Consider the following 21,169-nt stretch of genomic DNA (forward strand, 5'->3'; position numbering starts at 1 on the left):
CGTCCATGTATGGGCCAGTCCCCCTCTGTCCTGGCTCCAGGCCACTCCATGCCTGAGCAGTGCTTCCAGGCATCGTGACCTCAGAATGCCCCCCAGGTTTCCCTGCAGCCCTGGCTGAGGACCACTGCGGAGTCCCCCCAGAACTCAGTTCTCATCTCGGCCTCCTCTGAGTATCATCCAGGGCATGGAGCCCTTTAGAAAGGACTTTTTATTTCCTCCCTTTTGTTTGAAGTCGGGGTCTGGCTGAGTGCAGTGGCGCTGCCTGTATTCCCCACAGGGAGTCAGGGTCACCTTAACCCTCTGTGGGCACATGATGGGCCCCTCATGCCTCCTTGGTCTGAGGGAAGTCCCTCCACTGTCCCCAGACAGCCTGCACCCCAGCAGGCCCAGTGGCCGTCCCCAGGGCCAGGTCCATTCCACCACCTTGGCTGGCCTAGGGCCTGCTCCGGGCTCTGCTGTGTGGAGGGCTTCAGGAATCGAGGCACTAGGTGACCAGTGGATTTTCTGAGCCATTGTTCACCAAGACCCGCCTCCACACAGGGCTGGGCTCTGTGTGAGGTGGGTCAAGTGTGGAGGGAATGTGCAGTGTCCCAAGGCTTGGGGACGGTGAAGACGCTGGGCCCTGCTGCAGCCAGGGATGGGTGGAAGCAGCCTGAAGCCAGATGTGCAGGCTGCAGCTGGCCTGTGAAGGGAGCAGCCTCGCAGGCAGCCTCCTGGGCTCTGCCTCTTGCCCTCTGGTGGGTGCACTGCCTGGCCTGAGCACCAAGGTGCCAGCCCAGGGTCACAGCTGCGTTGGTGAAGAGAGGCTGCAGCCACCTGCCTGTGTCAGAGGCTCAGCCAGGTCCCTGTCCTCGGATGGTCTGTGGGAGATGCTGTGGTATGAACCTGGCCCAAGAGGCCCCTTCCCATCCCATTTCCTCCTTCACGGAAGTCTAAGATCAGCTACCCCAGGTCCCTACCATCCTGGAGAAGTCATGGCCACACTGAGAAGGATGGACCCTACAGCGGGTCTCCTCCATCAGTCACCCTGTGCCACCACCTCTCCAGCGCCAGCTCTTACCTTCATGGTCCCACTCATCCCTGCAGGCATCTCCCTTGTCTCCTTCATGTCCCTGAAGCCTTTAGTGGCTTTTTTTTTTTTTTTTTTTTGTAGTTGTAGATGCACAGAATGTCTTTATTTATTTATTTATTTAAGAGAGATTGAGAGAGGGAGAGAGAAAAGAGAGAGAATTTTAATATTTATTTTTTAGTTATGGGCGGACACAACATCTTTGTTTGTATATGGTGCTGAGGATCGAACCCGGGCCGCACACATGCCAGGCGAGCGCGCTACCGCTTGAGCCACATCCCCAGCCCTCTTTATTTTTATGTGGTGCTGAGAATGGAACCCAGTGCCTCACGTGTGCTAGGCAAACGCTCCGCCCCTGAGCCACAGCCATAGTCCCCTTTGTGGCTTATTTACATGTGCATTTTATTTAGATCTGAAGCAGGTCACTGTGTGCACCACACCCCCCAGAACCTGTGAGGGCCTGGCACAACAGCACCCCAGCCTGGAACCGCCTGCAAATCCCTCGGGCAAGGTCAGTGTCCCCAATTCCTGCACAGAGAAGCAGCCAGGGCCACCGCCTTCAGCAAAAGCAGCTTCCAGTCTCCTTGGAAGAGCTCCTGGCTCCTCAGGGAAAAGGCGCAGGCGCCCCAGCCAAGTCCCTCACGTTCAGGAGGAAGCCAGTGCGGGGCGGTGGTCGGGGGCTGGCCTTCCATGGCCTAGCCATGCGGACTCCAGCGGGTTCCCATTCCCTGGGTGTCCACATCCACACTGGGCGAGTCCCGGGCGCACTGCCAAGTGTCTACCCTTGCGGGGACAGGCGTGCCCTGGCTGGAACTGGAGGCAGATGCTGCGGTGCAGGTGCAGGGATCTGGGGAACAGGGCTCATGTGGGGAAGTTCTGAGGCTCTGCAGAGGAGGCTCCACACAGCAGGTGGGGTTGGTGGGGCCGTCAGGGGCTTCTCTTGGATGGGCTTGCAGGGGTGTGCAGGGAGGCACTCCAGGCCTGGGCAGGAGGGGACAGAAGGGGCCCGGAGTGGAGGAGGGTGTCTGGGAGCACTGCTGGAGAGCAGGGCCCTGGAGGGCCGCGGTCTGGCTCAGTGCAGCCTGGGAATGTTAGTGGGAGGGGACCCTGGTAGAGCCTGGACCAGGGACTATGGCAGGTTCCTAGTCCAAATAGTGGGAAGCCGCCCCCAACCCTTGGCCCAGGCCCTACTTGCCCACAGAGCCCTGCTGGCTGCAGCACCCCCAGGAAGTGGACACGGGTGGAGAGATGACCGACATCCCCACTGTGAGACCTGGAGAGCCCCCAGAATGATCCCAACTGTGCGTCTCAGGCACCACTAGGGAGGGGGACAAATTCTGAGCACCTGAGACAGCAGTGGGGTCCTCAGGTACATGGAGGAGGCAAGGGTAAGGCCACCCCTCCTCCTGCCACCAAGCTCAGCCTCCAGGGAAAGAGGGGCCCATGATGCTGCCATAGAGCCCCAGACAGGACCAGAAAGACCAGAAACTGGCTGGAAACCAACGTTTTATTGAACTCTGTCTCCTCTACCCTTCAGAAATCTAGGCCAATAGATTCCGCTTGGTCATCACAGACAGGGGTGTGACCAGCACTCCCCCCGCTGCCTACCATACACCAGCCTGCATGAGAGGAAGGCTTCCTCAGGGACAGGCTGCCCCCCGAGAGGGCCAGGGTCAGGAGGAGAGCAGGCCAGCCAGGTCTCCAAATGGGCAGTTAACTGGTAACCACCCCAGAGGTCTGGTAAGTTCATTTCTTACAAAAACAACAGAAACTCTAGTACAAAACCTCAGCAGTGTCCCAGCACTATCTTGAGTTTAAATATAAAAAAGGAAATCTCATCAGGAAACACCACTGTCCAAAGGACAGAACCCCCAGGAGCCGGCCACCTCCAGGATGGGTTCAAAGGGCGAGGGCCAGCCCCGCCCCGCGCAGGCCTCACTGGAGCCGCAGGTACAGGGCCCTGCTCAGCAACAGGCCCAGCAGCAGCAGCACGGGCAGCAGCTCCCGGCAGGCCTGGGCAGGAGGCACCTGGGGACCGAGAGAGGACAGTGAGGGCCCAAGAAGGTAGGGGACCTCACCTCAGAAACGTGGCGACTAGGACAGGGTGAGATCAGACAGGGCAGGCGTTCAGCAGGGACAGGGGAGCAAGGAAGTGGCCCTGAGTCGGGGCAGAGATGGGGCAGCATCTGCCAGAGGACAGCTCTCCTGGCAGAGGGGCAGGAGCACAGTTCTGTCAGCTGGGCCCAAGGTTCCTGGGGCTGCTGGGCCCGGGGAGGCATGGAAACAGGTGAAACCTAAGGCCACAGGGAGGGGGCGCCTGCAGCACACCAGGGGTGCGTCCAGGGGGCTCCAGGCCACTCCCACGGGCAGGGGGCCAGCTGCGCCTGCAGCCTCTTGGCTCTTACCCGGGTGCTGGGGGCCGCGGGTCTCCAGAACCACATGTTCTCCCTGAGGCTGGCGAGACCCTGGGTCAAGCTTCTGAGCACACCCGTGACTCTCGCCTGGCTGTAGCTGAGGGCAAGGCTGTAAGACACGGGGAGCGGAGCAGGCTTCAGGGACTCCGCCCCTGTGGAGGGCCTGTCCCCTCCCCACCCCACGGACACCCGGACTTCCCCTGGTACCCCTATGAAGGACAGTGTCCGTCTCCCCACAGCTATTTCTGGTTCATAGGTTTGTTCAGATCTCCTAGTTCCTCCCACCTTCTGGCCAGTGCTCTGCTCAGCTGGCCGCAGGGAACCCAAACCTGGGCCCTGCAGGCCCTCGGCCAGTTACTGCCCCACTTGTCCTCCCCAGGGACCTGGCCGAGGAGCCAGGCCTGGGTGCACACGTAGCCTGCCCTGCCCTGCAACTCAGGACTCTGGATGAAGACCAACGGGGGGCGGGGTTCTGCGTGGTGCTCTGCCAGGCTGGGAGAGGCAGGGGCCCCTGGGCAGGCGGGGAAGCAGAGGGTTTGGGGTCTACTTGGGAGGTGTCAAGGCCATTTCCTTCCAGAACTTGGGGTCCAGCTGTGTGTTAGGTTCTGGGCCTCTACCTGCCTGTCCAGGGTCCCTCCTCAGCTGAAGTCCTGGGCAAGACATGGGCTGCTTACCTGTGCATGGCCATCCCAGGCAGCTGGGCCAGTTGGAGGCCCCGAAAACACAGATCCATCTCATCCCCAATGCAGGCCAGTCGCAGGGCCACCTGGTTACTGTGGAGAGGGAACAGGTGGGCAGGGTGTGGTACTGGAGTAGCCCAGAGCCAGGCAAGAGCAGGGGTCAGATTTGGGACCAGCAGCAAACTTTCCTGTGTCCCTCCATCTACAGGCAGACTCTGAAGTCACACCATTTTAAAACCCACCTCCAGGGGTGGGTGGCCAGTGTCAGTAAGTGGGGTGCCCAGGGGGGCCTGCTCCCGCCCTCCAACCCTGCGCCGTCTGCAGGAAACCTCCGGCACCCAAGAATGCTGAACACCCAGAATGTCAGTACCCACCCTGAGTGTCCCCGGAAAGCCCCAGCAGGGCGCAGCTCACGGGCTTTGGTGAGTAACAGTGGCCAGCATGGGTGGACAGGTTTGGGGGTGCCTTGAGACCCCCTCAATTGCTGAGGCTGGCTTCCCACAGGGACTTCAACTTACCCTCCTCCTTTGACTAGGGGCTCAGAGACCTCTCCCCTGGTCCCCTATGCTGAAACCACCCCTATACCATTGTCCCTTTCAAAATGAAGGAGCTAATAGTCCCCTGCCTGGGCCCTCCACTCTCTAAACCAAATTCCTGACTGAAATAGTGCAGGCAGGTGCAAGCCTGCGTCATGCATGTGCACAGCTCAGACTAAAAACCAGACCCCTTCCGGGTGCACCCTTCTCCCCAGGCTTGGCCCACATCCCACCCTGGTGACTCAGGAGCTCTGCCTGGAAGTCCCAGGCAGATCCCCCTAACCCTGGCCACCTGCACCTCCTGATGACCTGTCTATTCTCCTGGAGGGCGAGCTCCCACTTCTGTCCTGCCAACGTGATGCATCTGAGTAGCAGGATCCCTAAGTTCAGGATCTTGAGGACTAATAAGAACCTTGGAGCAAGAGGAAACACCCAGAACCCTGGAGCTGAACTCCTGCCTGTGCGCTGGCAGTGGCTGTCCTCCAGCTTGGGGGAGGTGACTGAGGGCTGAGCCTCAGTGCCGCATCAGTTCCCGGGAGGTAAGGCTGCAGCGCCCCCTGCTGGGGGAGCCCATGAGCCTGGCAGATGCGGACGCTGGACCCAGCTGGGCTGGCAAGGCTGGTGCTGAGACCCTGGGGGCCGTGTCAGTCCCAGGAGTGCCCCTCTTCCAGCCTCAGTGGTTCCTTAACAAATCACTGCCCTAACTGCCAGGGCTGGGGGCCGCTCGGCTGGGGCACCCTGGGGTGGCTGGCAGGTCCAGCAGGCCTCCTGGCCAGCGCCACAGTCCACCGTGGGACCTGGAACATGCTGGGTGCCACAGGGTCCTTCTGTGGGTGGGGATGAGCCCAGGGGACCTCAGTGGCGGCGGGGTGCGGAGGCATCACTCACTACCTAGGGAGGGTCCTCTCTGGAGCCTGCCTGGAGGCCCTCTGCAGAGGGTCCCTGCCTCACAGGTGCCTGCTCTTCCAACCCATCCCCAAAGGTCACTGACCAGTGGGCCCTTGGGACCTACCTGCCCTGAACCATGAGGTGCAGGCGTCCCCCGAGACGGAGGACCTCCTCTCCCGTGGGAGGGGTCATGCAGGAAGCACCTGCAGCCAGCAGGGGTCCGGGTCTGTACCGGAGGAGGCTCCTGGAGACGGGTCTTGCCTCTGACATCTCTTCTCTGGGGAAGGAGACGGAGTGTCACTGACCCCTAGAACTGCGAGGGCTCGGAGCCCCAGGTCCCAAGGCAGGCACTCTGGCCTACTGAGTGCTTTGAGCCCCAGGCCTGGAGCCTCGGGGGAGCGGCGGAGGCCTAGTATCTGGCCTCCTGCCTCCTCCTGCCCCCTAGAGAGCCACAGGAACTTGAGTTCCTTTTCCAAAGCGGGTCATGGAAATCAGAACGCCCTCCCCCAAAGCAGCCCTAAGACCTGGGAAGGTGGCTCTGTCCCCTAAAGACCTTATGTCTGCTAGGAAGGACTGCCACGCAGAGCCCCTAGGTCTCCTGGATCGGCTGCCATGAGAGCACAGAGACTGGACCCTGTGTCCACCCCTGCTCTGCCCAGCTGTCCACCACAGGCCCACGCGTAAACATGGAGTTTCCTGTGGGTTCCTGGCTTTGACTTTCGCTTTGGGTGCTGGGGGTTGGGCCTAGGCACAGGCATGTCAGGTAAGTGCCCCGGAGCTGCAGTGCCAGCCCTCCCTGGGGCTTGGGTCTTCATGTCTGAAGGTCCTTTGTCATTTGTCTCAACCTTGATTAGACGGATACACGCTGTCCTCCTGCTGACCAGACTTCTGTTAGGAGGGCGCAGGCTGTGGTCCTCACGACAGGGGAGGAAAAGGGTCCTGCCTTTCTGCCCCTGCTGGACTCCCTCCCAGGCCTCCTCCCCCTACCCTTCTGATCTGCTAAGGTCACCACCAGCCTCCCCCAGCAACTTCCACAGCTGGAAAACCCAGGCACCTGCTGTCACTCGGTTGGGATGGACACCTATTTTTTGAAGTCTGCTGTTTCTCTGAGCAATAAAAGCAAATGAACGAGGAGTAGATGACACTCCCACCTCGCAGGGACCCTGCCCCGGCTTCCGGGCCTTTTCTTCCACTACTGGGTCCTCTGAGTTGCTCAGTGCCTCATCTTTGCTGAGGCTGATATTGAACTCGTGATCCTCCTGCCTCAGCCTCCTGAGCCGCTGGGATAACAGGTGTGTACCACGGCGCACAGCTCCAGGCCTTCTCTAAACCATCCTCACACGCAGTTTCACAACCTCCTCCCAGCTCCCCTGGCGGGGCTGCTCTTCAGCCCTTGGCCTGCTCAAGCACTCCCACTCCCCCGAGTGGCCTGCACACGCACTCCCCCAGGCCACCACAACCCTGCAGGGCCTCCCTCTGCAGCATCCGTCCCTTGTAGCCAGTGCTGGCCCCGTGACCCAGCCTGGCCACTGAGAAGTGGGAGGTAGGGCTTGAAAGAAAGGGAGCAGACCCAGCCAGGGCAGCTCCGGGCTCTGCTGCTTGAACATAGGAGCGAGGGCTGGCGCTGCAGCAGCCAGCCCAGGAGAGCGGAACAGGAGGTAGAGAAAGCAGAGCCTACGGCCTCGTGGAGCAGCTGCAAGAGTGACAGTCACTGTCAGCCCCTCTGTGCCCAAGACAAAAATTGCAGTACTGGGTGGGGTGCTTGAGTGGCGCTCCCTGGGCTGTTGGGAGGAGGGGGTAAAGGAATCCCTTTCAAGCACTCTGAGGAGCTGGTACCCCCCAAGACCTTCCTGCAGATCAAACTTTATCCAAAAAGCGCAGGGCCAAAATGTTTCAGATTTGGGATTTTTTTTTTCTTTCAGATTTGGAATATTTGCATATATGTAATGAGGTATCTTGGAGCTAGCACCCAAGGCAAATCAAGAAATTGGTTCATTTCTCATGTATACCTTATGCACATAGGCTGAAGTTAATTTTACACAAAATGTTGTTCATGGGGCAAAGCTTGTGTGTGCCAACTTGTGGAGTCACACTGGTGCCCAAGGGTTGAGTTTTGGAGCATTCTGGATCTCAAATTCTCAGACTGCAGATGCTCATCCTGTTATTTTCTTACAATAACAAAAATAATAAATTAATAAATTAATTCCTCACATCTGCTGGCCCTAGAGAGCTCACAGAGCACCTTCCCACTCTCTCCTTTGATTTTTTGGTTCAAAGAAGAACCGGAGATTGGAAAAGTTCATGACTCAGAGCAGGGTGTGGTGGTGCACACCTTTAACCCCAGAAATTTGGGAGGCTGAGGCAGGAGGATCACAAGTTTGAGGCCAGCCTCAGCAATTTAGCAAGATCATCTCAAAATAAGAAAGGGCTGAGGATGTAACTCAAGAACAGAGCACCCTGGGTTCAATCCCCAGTACGACACACACACACACACACATATATACACACACATACCACATACACACACACATATATACACACACATACACCACATACATATACCACATACACACACACACACCACACACACACACATACCACATACACACACACACACAGAGTTCATGACTCAGCTAAGAAGGGATAGAGCTCTAGTCTCCTGCCCCCTATGCCAGATGGATTGATGTTCCTCAGACTGCAGGCTCCATGCACAGGGCAACTGGACCCCTGGACCCCTGGGATGCCTGAGGCCAAACACAAAGAGTGCTCCCTCCTTGCTCTGGGCGACATGGGGAAGGGAGAAGCTGGAACAGCAGCACTCACTGGGCAGGGGTCAGAGCAGAGCCCTAAGTTTGGGACCCTCTGGGTGTCTCAGGACTGATCTAGACAGTGAATCTCAACAGGCATCCAACACAAGCAGCCCAGGAGAGGGGAGCACGTGGTGACATCAGCGCCACGGACAGGCTCAGGGTGTGGCGTGTCTTAGGCCTTGAGGACTGGAGAAACACAACAGTCCCCCTCCACTCCCCGGCTGGGGTGGGGGTGCACACCAGTCAGCCAGGCTGCTCAGGAGGCCGGGGCAGGAGGATCACAAGTGCAAAGCCAGCCTCGGCAACTCAGCGAGGCCCTAAGCAACTGAGGGAGACCCTGTCTCAAAACAAAAAGATGAAAAGGGGCTGGGGATGTGGCTCGGTGGTTAAACACCCCCGGGTTTAATCCCTGGTACCCCCCAAAAAAAAAAAAAACCGAAACAAAACAGAGCAGAAATGCCCAGAATTTCTGTCAATAGAGACGGTGTTTCAGTTTCCCAAGAGGAAGACGGAGAGGAGCTTTCCACTGACCCAGAGGGAGTCTGACGTGCAGCAGGGGCCGGCGGGAGGCGACAGGCGCACGGCACACAGCTGCACAAAGGGCCCCGCCTTGGCACCTGCACCTGTCAGGCAACACCTTCGCCTGCGGCCGAGGTCAGGTCTGCCAGGTCCCTCAGCGCCAGGGCAGGGCCACACCTGCGGAGCACACCTGCAGGCAAGGCGTCGACAGTCACTGGGTTGGAGCAGCCCCCAGACCCTCGGGCAGGAGCTGGGAGGGTCCCCAGTGGCCTCTGTGTGCCCAACACAGGCTCTGTCCCAGGTGCACACGGCTAGAGCTCGGCCAGTCGAAACCAGCGAGGGACGCGGAGACCATCTGCAGGGCAAAGATGTCCAACAGCGCTCTAGAAAGTGCTTGGGGGGACAAAGCGGCCGAGGCTTGAAGCCACTCTCGGGGACCAGATGGCCAGAGACGACCTTCACCACTGTTTCATTCAGATCTTGCACCTCTCCTCTGCACAGGATGTGGCAAAACCCCTTTCCCAGGCCAAACTTGGACTTCACAGAAGCCGCCCATGACACTGGGCAGCAGCCCAGAGGCCCCTTTGGATGAGGACACCATCCTTGGCCCCTGGCCCCTGGGGATGCCTGAGGCCGAACGCAGGCCTCTCTGTCCATTCTCCCGAACTGTGGGCGGGCGGGAGAGAGGAGGGGCTGCCACACTCACACCAAAGGCAGGAGGGGACAGGTGCGGAGCAACCCAGGCCCACGGGCTCTGGTCACCCAGCGTGGCCTGCAGGACTCCAGCTTCAGCAGCCGAGTGGGAAAAATGACACCACGAGTGACAGGCCAGGGGCCCTACCCCCCCAGGCCACCTCGAACAGGTTCACAGACAGGAGCACTAATGCAGGGAACCAAGGAGAGCCACGGGCACCCGCTGACGGCACCGTGGAGACTGCGGTCACTGACTCAAGATCTGGGCCCAAAAGTCAACAGCGCTCCCACACGCCGGCCCGAAAATAAGACATCTCCACCAGGAGGACAGAGAAACGGGTTTTAGGTCAGAGATTAACCTAATTGAGGACGCATAAAACTTTTTAGGCAGAAAAATTTTAAAGCCCATTAAAGGACATAAAAGGCCCAGATAAACAGAGGTGGACCGATTTTCACGGCCGAGATGGTCTGGGTTGGACAGACGAGAAGCACAGAGAGTACGCGTGTGTTCAGTGGCCTTTAAGGAATATGTCCAGAGCCCTGGCTGCCCCCCAAGCTCCAGGCGGAAGGGGGGTGACCATGCAAATGGCCATTTCCCTGGGAAAACAGCTTCAGCCCTCATTTGCATTGGCCTCCCCCCAGCCTCCAGAAACCTCCAAGTGACTTCAGAGGCCTGCTGTCCCCCCACCGCCCTCTCCCCCTGCCCCCCATGCTCTCCCCCCCCCCCCGCCCTCTCCCGCTGCCGTCTCCCCAGGATACATGTTCCTGGAGACCCTAAGTCCCAGCCTCTTCCCTGCCCTGTGGGCAAGCACCACAGTAGTCAGCCCCATGCTGGACACATGGCCTTGGCCTTGGCCTTGACCCACTGTCCTGTCATCCCCCTACTCAGCAGACATCCCCAGACCCCCTCCGGCACCTGATGGGAGGATGTCCAGCCACTGGGGTCTGTGTTGTCAGGAGTCCGCAGAGAGCAGGTGGGTCTGCCAGGGGCGGCCACCCACTGCCCCAGGGGGCGGATCTGTCCTGGGCAGCGCCCACTGTCTGCCTTCCTTCCAGACCCGTCCAGACCCACTGGCCTCCCTTCTGAGGGGGCCTGTAACAGCCACCCGTCTCACCTTGGGCTAACATCCCAATCCCACCCCTCAGCCCTCCTGTCCTGGGCCCGTTTCCCTATCTATTGCTAAATGGGGACGACGGTGCTCAAATCCTGGCTGGGGTCTGAGCACCCTCTGTGGTCAGGCAAGGAGTGAGAAAGAAGCCGCGGCTATGAATTAGCTCATTAAATACCCAATAGAGGGCCTTACCCACCACCTTTTGCAATTCAGGGTATTGAACCCAGAGGCACTTCGCCACTGAGCTACATCCCCAGCACTTTTTATTTCTTATTTATAGACAGGGTCTCCCTAAGTTGCCCAGGCTGGCCTCAAACTTTAGATTCTCCTGCCTCAGCCTTCCAAGTAGCTGGGATCACGGGTGAGCGCCATGGCATGTGACTGACAGAATCATTGTCAGTGGGCCCGATACAGAGCCAGTGACTAACAGGAAGTATCACTTGAATCTTGGGCCCCCAGTTCAGTTTCGGGCAGAGCAGACTTGTGTTTGTTGAATGAATAAAGGAGAGCATAGCTTTCCCATGGGACCCAGCGTGAGGTCACAACATCTGCAGATCCAGGAAACTGGACTAAGTTTTAGCACCTGGGTTTTTTTTCCCCCCAGAAAATTTGCAAATGAGTAGTTGAAAACTCTTCTTTAGTGAAAGAAGACACACCTGCCCAGGTCCCCACCCAGGCTGCCGCCCATACTGAGCCTCCTACAAACAAAGTCCACCTCCAGTTGAGAGCCCCATTTTACCCGGGGAGGTGAGGTGCGATGCGAATCCAATGGGCACAGATGAGAGGGCCACACCCACAGCCTCGAGGGTACCAGGGGGCTGGAGGGGCGGGAGGGCAGGCTCCTGGTAAAGCAGCCTGCACTTGGTCACCAGCTCTGCCACTGGCTCATCTGGGAAATGGGGGGACACCCTCTCCCTCCCCGCAGCGAGTGCAGATCTGTCCTGGGCAGCCCCCAGCAGGTGTTCGGGGATGGAGCTCTGGTGGAGACCCCAGACGACATCCACCAGTTCCATCAAAGCCCAGAGGAGGACCTGCTGCTTCCCACCTCACAGATTCAGAAACTGAGAGCAGAAGGGCGCAGACTGGAACCACAGTCCCTGTTCTTCTCCATCAGAGCTCCCTGCAAAACCCCTCCAAGCCTGGCCCTGGACCATGAGGCTGCGGTGCCACAAAGTGCCTGAGAGGAGCTCAACTCAAGCACGACCCAGCAGGGAAAACTAGAACTCGCAGACAGACAGACAGACCTGGGCCACCCTGCCACCCCATGCACCTCGTATAAACAAACAGCACTGCCTCTAGGACTGCTGAGAGGAAGACACACTGTCACCCCCTCTGCCATCCTGGCTCCTTAAAACCTGGGTGACTTGGAAGGGGACGGGAGGACCCCCCAAGTAGCCAGGGTCCCAAGCTCCACAGTGAACAGGCAAGTTCCCACCTCCCTGGAGGTCAACCTGACAACCAGTAGCCCAAGTCACGCTCTGCCTCACACACTCTGGTTCCTAGGAACGGGTCCTGTGTCCTATTCACACCCGGCATACCAGGCACGTACCTAGCAGCCCTGAGAAAGAAGGTGTGGGCTGTGCCCAGACCATGGAGGGAGATGGCGAGACAGCCCCAGGGACAGAATAGAGGGCAGCGCAGGCTTCTTCTACTTGTGCAGAGGACTCCATCAGGCCCTCCTATAAGCAAAGCCAGGATGCACAGCCATCTCTCAAAACAGGAAGAGGAGGGACATTGAATTTTTACCATATCTGCTTTTGTGATCTTGACTTTTTAGGAATGCAGGTGGCCGGCTACTGACACAAAAGATATTTGTTAATGGCTTGAATTCATCTCCAACAGAGCTGTTTGCCTGGAAGGTTTATTTTAGGGAACAAAGGCCAGCCCCCTCCCACCCCACTCCTGTCTCCTGTAGCAGGCACCTGCAGGTGTCCCCTGCAGCCTGTCTGGGAGGGGCAGGGTTCACAGATAGAGAAAAGGAAGGAAGAGAGGAAGGGAGGAGAGAAAGGAAGCTCTGTGCCAGGGGTAGGCCTCATTCAGGAACTTGGAAGAGGTGGTTGGGAGGGGCCCTGGGAGGTGCGGCCATCTGGCCTGGCCACCCTGCAGCCCTCCCTCGACCCCCCCAAGTGGGGATGCTCATGGGCACCCTGTTTCCTTTCAACTTCCAACTCCAGTTTCCAGTCCTCCCCAGAAGAGGTCCACCCTGTGTCAGGATGGGGGTCTCGGGAGGGCCACGCCATCATGCCACCTCCAAAAGCACCTTGGCCCAGCAACGTGGCTTGGACCCAGCCTTGACCCCCCAAAAGTCTCCTCCTGAGCCCTGAAATGCTACCGTGTGCACTGAATTCAAGGCACAGTGACGCCTCTGATGCACACGAGATGGGGCTCAGGCACTCGGGCTCTGGCCTAACTGCCCTGTGCCCTGGCTGCCTCCTCTGTGACCCGGACCTTCTGAGGTGGCCACGGCAGCCGGAGGGAAGACACAAACACCAGCGAAGCCCGCGGTGCCACCAACAAGGAAATGGACACCAAGCAAATCTTCCCGTGAGGCTGAGGGGCTGGGAGGGGAAGGCGGGGGCTCCATCCCTCAGGGAGGCCAGGTACACAAGGCCATGTCTCTCACTGGTTACGTGAGTCCTCTGTATAAGGGAAAGGCGTGGGAGAAAGATCTGGAAGGAAACGGTGAGTGGTTCCCTTCTGAAAGGACCTGAGGTGGGTTCTTGGTGGGAAGCCACTAGTTCTGCCCAGGGACAACCAGGACAGCTGGACCCCTGGGCCAGCACAACCCTGTGATTTAAGACACATCCCCTAGCCCAGCTGGGTGCCTCCTCCTTCATTTATTGAAACAAGAGCCTAGTGAGATGATGCTCTATGTCCTTCCTGCTCCAACCTCTAGGAAAATGGCCCAGTGGGGCCCAGGGTGTCGCCCAGCGGAAGGACACTCACCCAACTTGTGCAGGCCTGCGGGTCCCTCCGGGTTGTAGAGGAAATAGACCAAATTCATAATCATCTTGACGAGTTTGAAGTGACCACAGGAAAGGGGAACTCTGCTCTTCTACCCCATCAGAGATGGGCAGTGGGACTTGGCAGAGGACCCCACCTGGGTCTGCAGTTTTAAGTTTCGGGAGCAGCTTCTGAAATGTTGGGGTCACAGAGTGAGGACGGTCCTGGGTCTCACCCCAGCCCCCTGCACACCTTTGCCTCCCAGCCCCTTGAAATCTATTTCGTTTTATACTTTTGGTGCTGGGGATTGAACCCAGGGGCTCTTCCCACTGAGCTACATCCCCAGCCCTCTCTCGTCTTTCCCCATATTTTTAATTGGTGCATGACAGTTGTACATCAATAGTGGGCCTGGCGCAGTGGCGCACGCCTGTAATGCCACACCCCCCAGGGATCGGGGGCCCTGCTGGTACCTGAGTGGCCAGAAGTCTCTTCCGTCCCTGCATCAGGCTCTTAGCCTGATCGGCCCCATTGAATGTCTACCTGTCTGTCTGCCCAGCAGTGGGAGCCTGCCCCGCCCTGCAGAACAAGGACTTGGCAGAGGGAGACAGTTCTCTGCAAAGCAGCAAGAGTGAGGGAGGGGACCGAGCGTGCCAGCTCACAGGGACAGGAACTCCCGCGTGGAGGCCCTGGACGGACACATGTCCCGCCTCAGGCTCACCTTCTGTGAGGGGCAGGAGGGAGCGCCCCCGGGCAAACGCAGCCCTGAGGAAAACACCCACGGCAGGCAGCCAGCGTCCCAGAACAGCGAGGTCAACGTCTCATGGCCTGGACAGGGGCCACTTTGGTCTCCTCCAAACCCAGCAGCTGGCTTTGCCCTCAAGATAGGGCCTCACAGCCCCAGCTCCAGACGCACACACTGAATGTCACCTATATTTTTGCAGTACCAGGGACTGAACCCAGGTGTTTTCATACAACCAAGCTACAACCCAGCCCCTCTAAATCTATTTTATATTTTATATTTTTGGTGCTGGGGATTGAACCAGGGGCACTTCCCACTGAGCTACATTCCCAGCCCTTTCTATTTTTTTCCCCATATTTTTAATTGATACATTATAGTTGTATATTAATAGTGAGCCAGGTGCAGTGGCGCGCGCCTAGGAGGCTGAGGCAGGAGGATCACAAGTTCAAAGCCAGTTTCAGTAACTTAGTGAGGCCCTACATAATAGTAGTGGGATCCACTGTTAAATGTTCACACCTATTGCAACATGACAATATCATTCCCCATATTTCCCCTTTCCTCTACTGATCTTCTTTCAGTTTTTTATGAGATCCCCACACCTTTCTTTTCTTTTTTCCTCTCTGAAATCCACACAGGGGAGAAAACATACAACTCTTCACTTTCTGAGTTTGGCTTATTTTGAGTAACACAATATTCAAGTTCCATTTTCCTACAAATGACATAAGTTACTTCTTCTTCTTCGTGGCTGAGTAAAACTCCATTGTGTGTATATCCACATTTTCTTCATCCATTATCCACTGATGGACACCAAGGCTGGTCCTACAGTTGTGACCTGTGCTGCTATAAACACAGGTTGCACGTGTCACTATAGCATGTGCTGACTTTAATTCTTTAGGATAAATATGGAAGGGCAGGATAGCCCAGCCCTTTCTTTTAAAAAAAATATAGATATTGGTACCAGGGATTAAACTCAGGGGCACTCAACCACTGAGCCACACTCCCAGCCCTATTTTGTATTTTATTTAGAGACAGGGTCTCACTGCGTTGCTTAGCACCTCACTTTTGCTGAGACTGGCTTTGAACTCTCGATTCTCTGTAATCTCAGCCTCCTGAGCTGCTGGGATTACAGGCGTGTGCCACCGTGCCTGGCACAGCTCTTTTTTTTTATCTTGAGACAAGGTCTTATTAAGTCGCTGAGGCTGGCCTCAAACTTGCAATCCTTCTGTCTCAGCCTCTGGAGCAGCTGGGATTATAGGCATATGCCACCACTCAGGCGCCACCAACAGGCAGCAAATGTCCTCTTTTGTGTGGGGGGAATCATTCTGCATTCTCAATCTGACTATTCCCATCACAGGGCCCTCTACCAACCCCGCAGACTCAGCCCTCCCCTGAACTTCCTCTCTGTCTGGGTGTCAAATTTTCTCTCATCCCCAGAAAAACAGGTTTGCCCTGCAGTGCCCAGCGGGTGTTTTGTATTGTCACATCCTAATATTGACACTAGGAAAATCAGCTGCCCGCTCCTCTCCGTGCCCGCCCCGTGCCCCGGCCACCTTGCCTGCCCCTCTCCTGCCTGCCGCAGGGCCAACCAGGAACTTGCACCACAGACTCATTGGCCCACACTCTGTGTTTCTCCAGGCCCAGCCCCAGCCAACCAGTGGCAGGACAAAGGAGAGGCGAGGAAGCGGCCACTCACGTCCAGTCCAGACCCACTGCTGGCCTCCTGGTGGCCACCAACAGCAAAACCCGAGCGCCATTGGGAACTTCCTCAAAACCGCTCAGAATTGTTCTGGCCAGAGAGAAAAAACAGTGGGAATCTCGTGGGATCCAGTTAAGTCCGCTGCAGGGGAAGCAAGAAGCCATTAACTGTCCACAAACTTGTTTCACTAACAGGATGCTTTCCAGGGGGAGGGGAGGACACCGCCGGCGGCAGCGGGTCAGCTTCAAGCACACAGGGCCCTCCAGCCCCCCGCCGCCACTCACTGCCTGGAGATGGTCAGGAGCCCAGAGAGGGACTGTCAGGGATTGTCCCTGGCTTCTCTGGCAGCTCAGTGGATCCAGAGGTCCCGTCACATTTGTACCCACCAACCCGGGGAGCTAGCAGGCACGCAGCCCCCCGACCTGCTCCAGGACTCATCACAGGGGTCCAGGCCCTCAGGGACAGTAAAGCAAGGCCTGTGGACAGAGGTGCTGGGACGGGAGGCTGCCCCTGGAGACAGGGCAGTCAGGGAGGAGTGCTCACAGGAGGTGGCAACTGGGCAGAGAGAGCAAAGAGTGAGGAGCCAGACGCCCACGGGGACTGGGGAAGTGTGTCACTCCGGGGATCTGTCTTAAGCCTCACACTATCCCCTGGGAGGACGCGGGATCGACTGTGGCTGGGGGTGAAGCTCAGTGGCCCAGCACTGGCCTGGCAGCACGAGGCCCTGGGTTCAGTCCCGGCGCTGAGGGGGGAAATCAACTAGAAGACATCTTAGAAGTTTGGTTAAATGGGTTTGTCACCAGGGCAAAGCACATTCTGAACCTTCAGGCGTAAGCTAAGAGCCCTGGAAGCCTCCCCTCAGCTGTGTGAGGCACCCTAAGCCAACTCAAGGGGCAGATAAAGAACTGCGCAAACCCAGCTCACGAGGCTCTGCAGAAGCCACAGCCGAGGTCCACGTGGCCCGGGACCCTGGGGTCCTGAGGGTGACAGTGCTGTGGCTAGATTCAATGAGTGTCCCCCAAAGCCTTCAGGCATCTAAATTCAGTTCCATCCTGAGCTAGTAAAGGGCAGAAACTTGGTCTGAGCCTGGTGTTAAGAGGCGGGGCCTGGGAGGTGACACGGTTAGGGTAGTCAGGGTGGGACCCCATGACCGAATCCCAGAGAGAGAAACCAGAAGAGATGTTGATGCCCACTTGGGGGTCTCGGCACTGGTTGTCTTCAGGACCCTGCCGGCAAGGCGGCTGTCCCAGATGCAGCTCTCTACCACATACCCCCAAACTGGAGCCAAAACAAACCTCTTCTTGATAACAATGCCTTTATTTTTATTCATTTATTTTCATGTGGTGCTAAGGATGGAACCCAGGGCCTCACCTGTGCTAGGCCAGTGCTCTCCCACTGAGCCACCACCCAGGCCCTCTTCTTGATAACTTTGACACCGAGATACTGCATCATTAGAAACAGAAAAAGGCAGATGGGAGGCTCCCAAAGCCTGGAGAACGGAGTGTTAGAGGTGAAGACATTGAGGAGGTACAGGCCTGGAGGAAGGAGCCTGGCAGAGGACTCACCTATCTCTCAGCTGCCCCAGATGACTCTTCAGGGAACACTTACTTGCAAAACAGCCTGTCAACAGCAGGAATCAGCCACTGAGAACCAGGCCTTGCCCCAATTCAGTGGAAATAAGGATATTTACAGAAGCTACCAGCAGCCACTTGGGCAGGAATCTCAGGTACCCATTTTACAGAATCAACAAACTGAGGCTCAGAGAGGTGGATGGCCTGTCCAAGGCCACCCAACTGAGAAGTGGCTGCATGGTCTCCAAAAGAGGGCTCTGGGCTTTTAGCTGAAAGGCCCAGCACCTGTGCTTCCTGGGACCTAAGCCTCAGTCTCTCCAGCTGTGAACTGAGGCCTCCTGCTCCGTGAAGTTTAAGCATATGGCCCTTTTAGCCCAGGGTCCTTCTAGGGAGCTGGTGTCCCTGACTAGGGTAGGAACATTGTTGCAGCAGCAGCAGCAGCAGCAGCAGCAGCAGCAGCAACAACAACAATGTCCTGCCGCAGGGGGTGGCTCCTACTAGCGCCAACTGCAGCAGCAACCAACGGTTTACTAAGCGTTCTGCATCCCGGGGGCCAGATCCACCGCGGAAAGTGAGACAAGCCCTGAAGCCCCGGCGCAGGTTAGGCCGGGTCACCAGAGGGGGCGGCGAGGCCTCAAGCTCCGACGCCGCGGCGACTCCGGATCAACGGTACGTGGCCAGCGCCCTGCCGGGTGGAGCCAGCCGGGCCCGCGGGGCACTGCGCAGGTGGCAGCCGGCGACAGCGCCTGGCTCCTCGTGCAAGTTCCTGTTCCGGATTTTCCCCGGCCCTTCCTCAGGTGCACGGGGCCCAGGATCCCGGCGGGGACAGGCGCCCGACGCCATCTTCCCTCTTTTCGTGGACAGAGCTGTGTCGTCTGGGCCCCGGGCTGGTGGTGCCCCACCGAGCTCAGGACCCGGTCTGCATACAACGAAGGTCGGAGCCCCGAGGCCACGCAAGAGGGCGGCGCGAGGGTGACGGGCAATGTGCCTCTGGGCGGAGCGCACAGGAGCCACCCATGGCACGGGTGCGCAGGCTGTGGCACGCGGGGCTGCGGCTGGCACGACGCGGGGTGGGGACCTGGAGCCCCCAGCGAGACAGGGGACTTTTAGAGCCGGGGTCTTCAGACGGCCTCCCTCGAGGGACTCCAGACTCCCTCGGGATATGCTGATGTGGGACGGGGAGGGACTTAGGTCCGGGTCCCCGACCTCGCAGCCGTGCGCCCTGGTCAGCGGCCTGTGCGCTCACCTGCCGGGCTTGGGGCGAGCTGAGCGGCGGGCTGTGGCGGGGCTCTGGGCTCCAACTTACCTCGCGACAGCAGCAGCGGCTGGGAGGGCGGTGGCAGTGTGCGGCCGGTGGCTGCGGCTGTGTGTCGCGCGGGACCTGCTAGGCGGCCCCGCCCCCCGGCCCCGCCCCGCCTGCCCCGCCCGCCCCGAGCCCCGAGCCAGGAGTCGGACTCAGCCGCATGCAGAGCTCCTACCAGAGCATCTGCCGCCTGCTCACGCGCCCCGCCCTGCCCATCAGCGAGTGCGCTCCGCCGGTGCCCGGGTGCGCTCCCTGCGCCCAGCACCGGCCATTCGACGTGCGCGCCCGGGAGCTTGAGTGGAGGGATCCGCCGGCCCCAGACAATCCAAACTCTAATGAGCCTCGCTCCGTCCTCTCAAGACTCCATCAGCCCTTTTGTACCGGGGATTGAACCCGATGGAGCTCGACCACTGAGCCACATCCTTAGCCCTTTTTAATATTTTATTTAGAGTCAGGGTCTCGCTGAGTTGCTTTGGGTCTCACTAAATTGCAGAAGCTGGCTTTGAACTACCATCCTCCTGCCTCAGCCTCCAGAGTCGCTGGGATTACAGGTGTGCTCCACCGCGCCTGGCTAGCCCTGGGCTTTTTTCATGCCCGTTTTACCCACGTGGAAAGAGGCTCCGCGAGGACCGAATGGCTTTCAAAAATCCGTGCCTTTAGGCTGGTACTTGTGGGAATTCAAGTTCTTTAAACCGTAGTGAAAAGTCAAAACCGCTTCTCGCTCCTTAGAAGCAGCGCAGCGCACCCGCCCCGGAGCCTGGGGGCTTCCCCAAGCGCCCAGCTGCGTAGCCCTCCGCACCGAGGGGGGCCTGCTCACCCTGCGCTGGGCGGGGCCGGGGGCGGGGGGCAGGGAGGGCACCAGCAGATAGCCCACTTGCAGGCCGCTGAGAGACCCTGGAGGGAGGAGAAATCCGGAGTTCCAGGTCGGGTGGGCGGGGGTGGTCTCCAATCCCAACCCCCAGTAGGGGTGTTTTGCCGGTAGAGAAGGAGGGGTGCTGGGTGTGAATAACAAAGTAACCACCTCCCAGAACTGGGCTTGTTTAGCTCTGGCCACGGCCCTGGGGGAGGGGTCGACAAGGGCTCCCCTCCCCCTCCCTCTCGTGTCCTTTGCCGCTCTTCCTTCTCTCCCTGGAGACAGAACAATGAGCCTACTTGGGCCTCAGTGTTCTCATCTGCGAAATGGTCCTGCAGGGCTGCCGGGGGATCAGGAGAGAAGTTAAGTAAACTCAGGCTGTAGGTAACCAGCAGGGGCCCTCCTGCCACAGGGCGTCTTTGGCCTCTTTTCCAGGACCTGCGAATTATATCAGAAGCCCGGCTCTCCCAGAAATGTATTAATAGGCACAGGCGCCCTTCCGTCAGGAGTGGGGAGCCCCGCGGAGGGGAGGGGGTGTGTGATGATACAGGGTCTCATGGGCCGGAAACCCTTCATAGTGAAAGAATCCTCCACACAAGACAATTTGCCCAGGAGAATGCCAATTTTACTGCAAAAGGCTGTGTGCTTATATAGATCTAAGGAGAGATGGCAGGGCTTAGATAAATGGCGGGCCACCCATTTATTGGCAAGTTCTTCCAATATCAGTTCTGGAGCCCAGGAATTAGTTCTTATTGGGGCTAAGGTTCCCCGCCAGCGAGATTTGAAATTGGCACCGCTGGGAGAGTTCACACCGGCGGGAACTTTTCCTGCCTGTGAAAAAACGGGAAAGTAAGAAGAGAAGGTCCTTAGGCACCATGTTGGGGTTTTTTTTTCCTCTGGGGTGCGGCTGCCATTATACTTTTGCCAACATTCCTCCCTTTTTGTTTTCTTAGGAACTGGGGCGTCATTGGTCAGATCCGGCTGCTTCCAGCTGTGCAGGGGCTGCATGGGCCTAGAAGGGGAAGTGGAGGAATGTTGGGGGGGGGCAGGTCTGGGGATATCATGGCAACCAGAAATAGAACCCAGTGGCTATAGACAGCTACTTCCTTAGGGGTGAAGTCTATGAAGGTTCCCTGAAGCCACAAGTCGTCGATCGCATCGAACCAGTCCTGGATGGAGGAGATTGTTGGTATCAGCCACTGGTCCTGTAACAGAGACTCTAGGAAATACTGGAAGCGTTGCCTGGACATGGCGTCACCAGCACCTGAAGGAGATCAGAGCGAACAAAAACAGGATGAAGATGAAAATTAAAGCAAAGGTCAGTTTTTGGCAGAAGTTCTATG

General features: G+C 58.0%; 1 protein-coding gene across 1 annotated transcript; it reads right to left on the reverse strand.

Annotated features, from left to right (window-relative positions):
- Nucleotides 1-2,558: 2,558 nt before the first annotated feature.
- Bik (BCL2 interacting killer) lies at nt 2,559-19,060 on the reverse strand. The gene is made up of 5 exons (XM_027954658.2): nt 18,977-19,060; nt 5,712-5,864; nt 4,158-4,256; nt 3,475-3,592; nt 2,559-3,097 (listed from the first exon to the last, which is right to left on the reverse strand). The coding sequence occupies exons 2-5, from the start codon at nt 5,855-5,857 to the stop codon at nt 3,005-3,007; spliced, it is 456 nt and encodes a 151-aa protein (XP_027810459.1). The 5' UTR covers nt 5,858-5,864; nt 18,977-19,060; the 3' UTR covers nt 2,559-3,004.
- Between the last annotated feature and the right edge of the window lie 2,109 nt (nt 19,061-21,169).

Source organism: Marmota flaviventris, chromosome 3, assembly GCF_047511675.1.
Source record: "Marmota flaviventris isolate mMarFla1 chromosome 3, mMarFla1.hap1, whole genome shotgun sequence".
In the NCBI taxonomy this organism is placed as follows: domain Eukaryota; kingdom Metazoa; phylum Chordata; class Mammalia; order Rodentia; family Sciuridae; genus Marmota; species Marmota flaviventris.